At 40.0% G+C, this 9,938-nt stretch overlaps 1 protein-coding gene across 1 annotated transcript; it reads right to left on the bottom strand.

Moving 5' to 3' along the window:
* Window positions 1-2,674: 2,674 nt before the first annotated feature.
* On the bottom strand, window positions 2,675-7,826 carry metrnlb (meteorin like, glial cell differentiation regulator b). Its single transcript, XM_005743701.2, has 5 exons — window positions 7,449-7,826; window positions 6,003-6,186; window positions 5,692-5,917; window positions 4,312-4,371; window positions 2,675-3,516 (listed from the first exon to the last, which is right to left on the bottom strand). Exons 1-5 carry the CDS (start codon window positions 7,541-7,543, stop codon window positions 3,200-3,202), a joined length of 882 nt encoding a protein of 293 aa, XP_005743758.1. The 5' UTR covers window positions 7,544-7,826; the 3' UTR covers window positions 2,675-3,199.
* Between the last annotated feature and the right edge of the window lie 2,112 nt (window positions 7,827-9,938).

The following is a 9,938-nucleotide window of genomic DNA, read 5'->3' as shown; positions in this document are numbered from 1 at the left end:
AGCCTTCTCCTTCAGAAACCAGACATACTTACAACCTAAAATATTGCGCCACCATGTAAAAAGCACTGACCCCACCCTGACCAGTGCATTATAAAATGCCACTGGTAGTATACAGTATGTGGGTGGAAGCATACATGTGTATTTTCCCTGAGCTCAGCCATTCCCTGGACTCCAGCTGACCGCTCAGCTGTGCCCCTTGCATACTGTAGCACAAACTGTTTCCATATCTCACACACTCTCACAGTTAAAGGTTAGCATTAAGACCCCCATGCAGAAGGATAAGTGTGTCCCGAATTAGCGAGGATGCCAAGGCAAGCTGGACCATTGCCAAGATGGGTTGCCAGGGGGTATTGAGTGTTTGCTATTGTGGGTTGGGTTTCTGCAGTGTAGCCTGTGTGCATGTTGGCAGTGCGCAGGGCGCGTGTGTTGTGGTCTTCTCAAACTACAACCCAAGACAAGCACACCTATGCAACACACACAGAACCTTAGTATGTTAAGATGTTCTGCACTGTTATATAGAGCTGACCCTCTCAGGTCTCTATCTTTAGCTTTAATGGTATGTGTTGATGCCTCTCTATATGTCTCTACATGTTAACTGAAAGTAAATAACAGAAATTAACCTTGTTTTATAGATTAAACAAAAAGATGAGAAAAATTAGCATTCGTACAGAGGAAAAAGTTCGGAAACCTTGCCCAGTAATAATAATAATGAAATAACTTGTCTTTATCTTACAATATAAAGTGCCTTAAGTTAACTGTTGTTGCAATTTCTGAGGTAAAATGATTTTGCTGTAACATGACAGAATGTGGAACAAGTGAAACGCTGTGAGTACTTTCCAGATGGAATGTACATCTGATGAAAGTATCCTATTATTTTAAAAATGATATTAGTATTCAGTTCCTCATAGTTTTTCACTCAGATCCATCCTCACTTATGACAAATAGCACTTACAGCACACATCGTATATTAGCTGCATGTTAAGCATCGATGACAACTTTAACTCTGTGTCCTTGTACTTAGTTTTTGATCAGTTAAGAAGTCCAGTTCTGGTCGTGTTTTTCTTCTAGTTTCTCAGCAGTTGTTGAACAGATGCATAAAGACTGGAATATTTAAAGGTCACGCTGTACAAATTTCAACCCACAATTGTTTCCATTAAACCTGAATAATCCAGTCTTTAAAATTTACTATCTGTACACACCATCAAAGGTCAGATTATCTCAGCCTTCAGTGTTGAACATTCTTTGTTTCATGTAGCTCTTGTGAATCATCCAACTTTCTAAAACTGCAGTATAAAGTTGCTGAAGTGTTTGTGGAAGTGCTCAGCAACAGGCTTAAAAGCTTTGTTGATTTCAGTATATAGTATTTCAGTATAATGGCCAAGATAATGAGGATGAATTACTTCTATTACTGTGTCATGCATTAAGCAATATGCCCAGCATGTAGGCTCACAAGACACCAATAAAGAAAAAGAAACCCGAGCCAGGCACCATTGCAATTTAAAAAAAAATAAAGTAGAATAATCCAACCTTATGTTTGGATTGACTGAGGTATTTGTTTGCTTGGCTAACCATTTTTATGAGCTGAGTGAAACTTTCAGACTGAGGACATTTTGGACTGTAATCACTTTAAGACACATCTTCAAAGAGATGTTTGAAGGTGCAGACGTAGTTTAATAATAAAGGTAATAAATATGTTTAGGCAGTCTGTTGTGATGAGCTGAGGTAAGGGCCTGGGGAATCATTATCTTAGCAAGTGTCCTCACAACAATAGTTAACCAAACGTGTGTGTGTGTGAAAGGGGAACATTCCATCCATTCTTGGTCTTCCTGAGGAAAGAGCAAAAACATCACACACAGAAACTGACACACACACACAGACTGTTGACAGCAGGCAGCAGGAAAGGTGCACATACACGCCTCTAAGGTCATTCGCACATCCGCCTCGTCTTTCAGCTCTCCGCCCATCAAGCCTTAGTAGTTTCAGCCATCAATCCATTTGGCAGTCCCTTTTTATTTTGGCAGACATGCTTCTCCTGCCATTAGGCTACAATTCAAAACTACTCCTACATTAAGTATACAATGAATATCCTGTACCTTTAGGGCTGTACACAGTAGAGGTTTTGTTTAGTATAAACTAGAAAATTTGAGAGAAAAACATTAGCACATTAGTATCTGAGCTACCCGGATTGTTATGGTGGAAAATATAATTGCTTCCACTTCTCTCACTCAGTAGTGAACACACACACAAACACACACACATATACATGTGCAGGGAAAGCAGATGCCAAACAGAACAGTGGCTCATCAAAGCTCCACAGGGGCAGCAACGCCAGCAGTGACGCACTGCTGCTCTCCTGCCAGCTAATGGTCACTGAGCACTCATAATAGTTTTTTCTTTTGGTTAGTTAGGTGGATAATAAGTCTTTGTTTGCATCCATGTGGGTGGACAGAAAGCCTGGTAACTTTTGGTCCTTCACTTTCTGTTCCTACTACAAACTTCACTTGTCAGTTGTTTTCAATTATCCGCATGCCAGCCACACTAAGCCCCTTTGTGCCGTGCAGTATCTGACAAACAGTGGCAGATTTGTTAATAAATTATAAACAGGGCCCCTCTATCAGGACATAGAGGTCATACTAACACATTCACAACCTGAAAAACACGCCAAGTGTGTACCTTTTTGGTGAGATAACAACACATATCTTTAATTTCTGTAAATATGTACAGTCCCTTTGAACTCATTAGCAGCACACACACACAAAGACTCACAGAGCTGCGTACTATACACTTCTGTCAGAAGACTCCTAAATTTTACAGAAAGCTTTTTACAAAGCAAACTTTCATTTCAAGAATGAGCAGTATCGTCAAGAGAATAAAAATGTTAACCAGGTAGGCACGAGTTTAAATTTAAGCCTCTCGTTCCTTCTTTCACTCACAGTCACTCATGCACAGATTTACAAACATATTTACATATGCAGTAGCAAAATAAAGCCAAAGGGACATTTCGGTTTAAGTAGCACGTTGGCTATTAAAATGTCATAAAACTGATACGATTCTGAAGACGTAGCCTGTAACGAAAAGAATAAATCTGTAAGATTCCTTCCAGTCCCTTATTGACCCATCTTCCAAATTGTAACCTTTGCGCGTTTTCTTCGCTGACTGAAGCACTCCTTGTTTAAAATCAGAGCCGAGAACAGATCTCTCAGTTTGTGTCTACTTGACATGGGTTTGTTCCTGCATTTTGCACTTGGATGTACAGCTTTAGAAAGTCTTTGTAGCGTGGTGCACAGCCAAGCCAGGCTTCTCCAAAATGGACAGAGCCAGTCAAAAGATACTCGTCCCCTCCAGGACGCACACTGCACTGTGCAGGAACATTGATACGACCACTCCAACTCCGTCCTCTGGCTCCACCCCAAGCAAACACCCTGCTCTTTTGGTGAAACAGTCGTCTCAGAGTCACTGTCGCCAGGGAGTGCTTGTTAGTACCTGGTGCGACGCCTTGGAAGACACCACTGCCAGCTACAGAGAAGGAACAGTTTTAATAAAAGAAAATTAAATCAACAGGTTAAAATTAAATAAACTTCAGAAAGCAATGAAAGCGTTTTTCAAAAAAACAAAAAACTGCTGTCATAACCTCCCTACCCTGGTGTACTGCTAATATCAGAGTTATATTACTGTGCAAGTCTGAGTCTTTCTGTTGACTTTGTAAACTATAAATGTTCAAATGAAAAGATGAAGAATGAAGAGAACATTTAGACTAAATCTACATGATTGTCAGATTCATAAAAGCAAGAAAATGCCTCAAGACTACTTAGCAGAACACAGGCTAATGCATTAATTAACACTGTGAGCAAGCGAGATACAATTATATCCCATTACATTTTGTTTAATGTCTGAGTACATTTGTGCTAATTGATATGATTTGTTTACGCAGCAAATCAATGTGATTAGGAAACTGATCAAAGCTGTCGCAGTCTGGACTGCATGTGCCTACATTTCTGGGAAAGTACGGATCAGCTTGCCGTGTTGGTTTTATGCATATATATGTGTATATATATATATATATATATATATATATATGTATGTGTGTGTGTGTGTGTAGTTTATGCTATAGCTATGGAGTCATTTTAACACAGTACTATAAATTTAACATAAGAACACTGCACTACATAATTCCAATTTAGTTTTGGTGGGACATTTTCTTTCTAGTTTCTTGAATGGCAATAATCTAATCCAAGGCTTAAATAAGCAAAGTATATTTTGCAAAATGTGAAATCAATTATTTAATCTGTATGCATGTGGATATTTATTTACCAAAGTCACTAGTACACACAGCCATGAGGACCTCTTCATCTGAACAAGGCTTGCAGGCGACTGAAATTGAAAATATGACAAAAAAACAACAACAACACTTTAATAAAGAGCTACTATAAAAAAGACAAACATTTTTCCTTAGTTTGTGTATTTTTATCTAATCTAGTTTCCCATTAATCTATTTCACTCTCAAAGTCTTGGTGGGTTTTTCTTAGATATCAGACATCAAAAGAGGTATAGAGAGCATGTGAATGAAGACAGCAGGTGAGGGAAGAGATATAGCTGGAGAATTACCCCTTGACCCTGCCAGCTATAAAAACAGCTATAAAACACCACGGCACACTGACACACTCAGACAGGAAGTTTCACTGGGAAGGCTTTCTTCGCTCTCATAAAGATAGTCCAGTGCGACTCTCCACCCACCACAGTTCCTCTCAACACCACTTCCCTCATATGGGTGGGCTACTCAAATTTTCCTGTTCTAATGGGGGTGGCGAAGATCTGCTCTTGATTGACAGCTGGGAGACGATTGGCTGACCCTTGTGCTTGACCCTAGTGAGACCTTTCGATTGGCTTGCTTGTTTTTATATGTCTGGCTGATACAGGGAAGAGTGGGAGTGAGGAAGTGTGTGAGGGGGGTGGGGTGTCAGAAAAGGGGCTACTTCAAGGTGGGATGAAGAAACAAGGGTTAAACAGTAATGAGGCCTCATGCTTACCAAACCTTTTTGCTTTTCCAGCTCTGGTCTGTCAGCCTCATTTCACGTTACTAAACTGCCAGCTATAAGTAACATTTTACCAAGTTACCAAAAGATTGTGGACAATTTGCAAAACCATGTGAAAATTGAGCTGCAATCACTGGGAATTTATTTGAGTTTACATAATACAATGAATATTTGTCCTTTTTCAGTGTTTAACTATCATTTAAAATTAGGAAATTGTCACCGCTTTCTGCTCATTATTTAAATTTTAGATATCATTTCTCACAAGAATGCTCAACATGGATTCTGAGCTTACCAGAATCCATGTTGACATATCAGGTTATTATTGCATCATTAATGAACTGTTCTTTATATAGTCCCTGCTTACAACAAAGTCAATTAATTTTTAATGTTATGTGAAATCAATCTAAAATATTCTGGATTTTATGGCTTGATATTTGAGCAAATAGAGAAATAGGTTTCATTATTTGATCTTTAATGAGTGTTATGAACAGTAACACTGAATACTGGGACTGAGTACTGAATACCGAGAGCTAAGAAAAGTAGCATGCATCAAGAGGAAATGACTCAGCATTACATCAAGTTACCAGAAAATGAATTTCACCAGTCACACAAGAGCAAAACACAAAATAATGAAAAAGAAAAAAATGCAGGCTGTTACCTAAACCAGGTTGCAGATATGGGAACATGTGCATCGCTGGCCCCTGACTGGGCACCAGCTCATACTGGAAAGCTGTGATCCTCCGGCTGATGTCTGCCTGTGGGATAGCCTCCACAAATAGCACCCCCTCTGCCAGGCTGAAACAATGCACTGTTCCCTGAGCCTGGTCCTTTTCTGCCAGCAGCAGCCTCAGATCCCCTGCATGCTCCAGGTACACATGAGAACCCTGAACAAGGTGGGCCAAGCAGACACATTCAGAACTCCTGATTATACACTAAGGCTTGTTTCTCAACATTGGTCTCATACTCTACCTGGGAGTAAACTTGAGGTTTAATGCACACATGGAGACCTGACATATGACCTGGTGAAGGCTCTATGTTTGGTCTCAGGTTGACAATTATGGCCCCTGTGGGGTAAAGCCACTCTAGAGATCCCTGTGAGCAGCGAAGGTAGACCTGCTCCACATCTCTGCGATGGGACTCATGGCTCAAACCGCTGCAGAGAAAAAGACGATGATTTTTTTTTTATCACATATGGCTGTATAAAAGGACTATAATATAATATCATCAAATCAACCTTTAACCAGTACTACAGAGATTGTACTCCTAGGCTACAGAATCCAGACAACAGTTTTGTGGATGTAGAAATTTCTGTAACATGTTTGTTTGTTAATGTATTTCAAACAAGTAAACAATATACAGGTACATTTAGTAAAGAAAATAAGAGAGAGAGAAAAATACTATACCAAATTCAATACATTTCAATATTGCTACCGTTCTGATTCATTTACATGTTGAAAGGGAGTGGGAACGTGCTGGACAAACAAAGTTAAAGAAACATATAGAAGGGATTAAGACCAATGAGGAGAACTCCTGCAGCTGTCTGCCAGCAAATCTCTCACTTGTCTCTTGTGCTGATAAGCCACCTCAGCATCAGGGACTAATTAAGTTGTTAGAAGTTTAAGGCTGATTAACTTTACAACACAGAGTGTAAAGAACAGGCTTTCATTTTTTATGACTTGGGGACTTGGAGGAGTGATCAAAGGCGCCATGTGGCTGTATTTACTTAAGATAGGAGCTAGATTAGAGACATTCCTGTGATCATGCATACATAAAATCTTAAAGGAAGCATTTTTAGAGAAACTATAGAGAGCAACACTGTCAAAATAAACCAACGAAAATCACTCTTATGATCTGTTTGTCATATTGACACTTTCCTTTTCGAGAGTATTGACTGAGCTTAAAAAAAAAAAGAAAAAGAAAAAAAAAGAAAATCCAGTAAACGAATTAAGGATTAATAATGAAATGTGACGTCATTACATTTCTCAGCAATAACCACAAGCACTTCCAAAACAACTCCTGTTTTCACTGACATTTCTTCCCCTTGTTTTACTCTGAGCCATGAGGGCTCCTCTTGAACATAAAGTTAAATCTTACTAAAACTACTCATCTAACGCCAAAACCATGCGTAACAACAGAACTGGCTCAAAGAAACACTTATCCTTTTAACACACGGTTGAATTTTCTTTCTTTCATCACTTGTGAAAAACACGGGGTAAGTAAACAGCACATTAAGTCACAAGATTGTTTTAACAAAACCTTAATAATCTACGCCTATATGAATGAACCATGTGTTGTCCGTGCCATCACTTAAAACGGCGCAATGCTTCAAGATTATCAGCCTGACATTCACAAATGAAAAGATATCTGCTCCTGAACTGATATGACCACAAATCCTTTGTTCGTCTCCATCCTCACCTTCCTCGCCAGCTACACTGATCGCTGGAGTACTGTGCCACCGCCCGACACAGCAGCACAGCTGCGACCCAGTGCGCAGCCCACGGCCGGAGCATGGTGGCCTATCTGCCCCAGCGGTCACCGGATCCCGCACAACCACACAACACCAGACCAGCCCAACTAGCTGCGCGCTCTGTAGCCCCCGAAACAAAAGTATCCAGTTAAAATATCACACAAAAATACTCTTCTGCACGCCTGCGGGCTACATTGCTGGATCAACCGAGGTAAAAGTTGCGACTGAGGTTGGAAAGCATCAGGACAAGAAGTCTGTAAAAGGAGTAGTGCGCCCACAGCAAGACAACAGAGCCTATTCAAAAAAAAAAAAAAAAAACTTTCGCTCTGCGAGCACCGCTTCACGGCAGCGGGGGCGCGTGCCAGCAGCTGACTCCGCTTGAGTGACACGCGAGCGCTGACTCCAAACCACTCCCACAGATACACCGGAAAGATATGTGTATGAGACAGAGCTCCAAGCTGAACACCGAACGTACTGGCCAGCTATGCACAGATAAAACTGAACCCACTAACTGGGAATAAACGCTCGTGTTAGTTTGTATGACACGGAAGAATTGATAGATAAAATACAGCAGACACTGACAGTGGAGCAGCAGAATTAAAAGTTGAATACGAGGCACATTAAACCTATGTTTGCATGTGTTTTCATATATATGCAAACACAAGTTTAATGTGTCATTTCTACCATGGTAAGCACCTTTGCGCTTCCTTGAAGTCCAACAGGTCCCTTATTCTTCTTCAAACTGCTTATGTGAGTGGTTATGTGCATGCCGGCTTTATAAACACATGGATCATATTATCAGCGTGAAAATTAGATCAGCATGCAGGTCTGGAGCAGCAGCCTGATTTTTGCAGCTCCCTCAAACGTCCCCCTTAAAACATGTGAAATAGTCAATGCTTTGCCTTTTAGCGCTTTTCCTCTATTGTCATGTTTTAGGACGTTTAACCCCGATTCAAAGACGCACGTGAGTTACTTTATTCTTTGTAACCCTTTTTGTCCCTGCGCCGCTGCTATTACAGTCCTGCTGCTTGGTTTCCTCAGTCTAAATACAAACCTGTAGAAAAAAATGACATGAAAAAAACGGTCACATAAGCGTCTGTTTGTCTCTTTGGTGTTTTTCCCGTGAGAAAACAGTCAGAAGGCAAGCATGTTACTGACTCGTCACATTCCCCCGGACAGCCAGAGCAATCTGACGCATTTCGAGAAATGCTGTAACAAACTCCTCTAAACCCCCCCTCCCACCCTACACACACATTCCATAATGCCTTCCTGTGAAACTGATAAATAAAAATGCCCCTTTCCTTGGATTTCTGACATTAAATTAAATTTAAAAAAAAATACAGTAAAGAATAACCCTCCTTTGTAATATGAATATTTTGGAATACAAGGCTGTGAAAAAAAATTATTTGGACAATTCTAAACCACAAATTTAGAATAAGCTTATATATACAAGAGGTTCATATCATTTCCATGCGCCACTGTCTAGATGCAGTGTTTACTGTTATTTCTATGTTGGGATTCCCAGGGTAATGTTGGGATCTTTAATGATTTAGGTAACCGTGGTAATGTATTTGCGGATTTATATATGTATGATGTTTGCTTATAAGCCTTTACAAATATTTCTCTCACATATTATGTTTGCACTCGTATTTGAATTGATTTGTGAACAACTGTGTGAATAAACGCTCTCAGAAAGGGCTTATACAAAGTATTACAATATAATTATCGTTGTTAATGAATCAGTAAACAAGTGCTTATCCTTAAAATGCATCTCTCCTTATGTTTGAAATAGGGGTAGACACTGCCTACACAGGGACTCTCGAGTTTAATCCTGTCACCACCACAGAGGACTCTTTCTGATGTGCTGTTTGACCTCAGATGCTCCTGCACCATGTGAAGTATTTACAGAGCAGCAGAACCTCTGACCTTCTCCCCTGCAGTCACCTGGCTCTTCTCAAGCAGACTGACAGGAGGAACGCCACGTCTGTCTACACTTTTCTTCCTCACTGAGCCAAACACACAATTGCTCTATCTCCCATTACAACCTTTGTGGCCTTTACTTCCTTTCTCTCAGTCTTTTTTGGTTTGTTTTTGTTATTAAGAAATCCTAATTTACGCATGGCAGCTTGACAGTAGCTGTTGAATAAAAGGAAGGAACACTGAGCCCACGCCAATGAAACGCCACTTCATGCTTCCCTACAAAGGAAGACAGTGAGACAGTGAAAGTGAGGAATATGATTTTTGGGCTGAGCATCTACTTCGCTGTAGACTGTAATGATTTGTTTTCTTATACTGTTTATATGTTGAGCAGAATTTTCATCACTACAACTGATCAAAAATAAATAAACACAATTTCTACAAACACAATTTTCTTCTTTCTCGAGTCATTCAATGCAGTGTAAATGTTTAATTACCAGCCAGTAACCTGAGGTACTCTG

Source organism: Pundamilia nyererei, unplaced genomic scaffold (assembly GCF_000239375.1).
Source record: "Pundamilia nyererei isolate P.nyererei 1_Seehausen unplaced genomic scaffold, PunNye1.0 scaffold00134, whole genome shotgun sequence".
In the NCBI taxonomy this organism is placed as follows: Eukaryota; Metazoa; Chordata; class Actinopteri; order Cichliformes; family Cichlidae; genus Pundamilia; species Pundamilia nyererei.
This window is presented reverse-complemented; position numbering and strand designations above follow the sequence as displayed.

What these genes read in the sequence shown, in the direction of transcription:
- metrnlb (XM_005743701.2), bottom strand. Translation starts at nt 7,543, where the DNA reads ATGCTCCGGCCGTGGGCTGCGCACTGGGTCGCAGCTGTGCTGCTGTGT. An exon ending in AACCTCAAGTTTACTCCCAG is followed by an intron (nt 5,918 to 6,002) that starts GTAGAGTATGAG and finishes CACCTTGTTCAG; the next exon opens with GGTTCTCATGTGTACCTGGA. An exon ending in ATATCTGCAACCTGGTTTAG is followed by an intron (nt 4,372 to 5,691) that starts GTAACAGCCTGC and finishes TTTCAATTTCAG; the next exon opens with TCGCCTGCAAGCCTTGTTCA.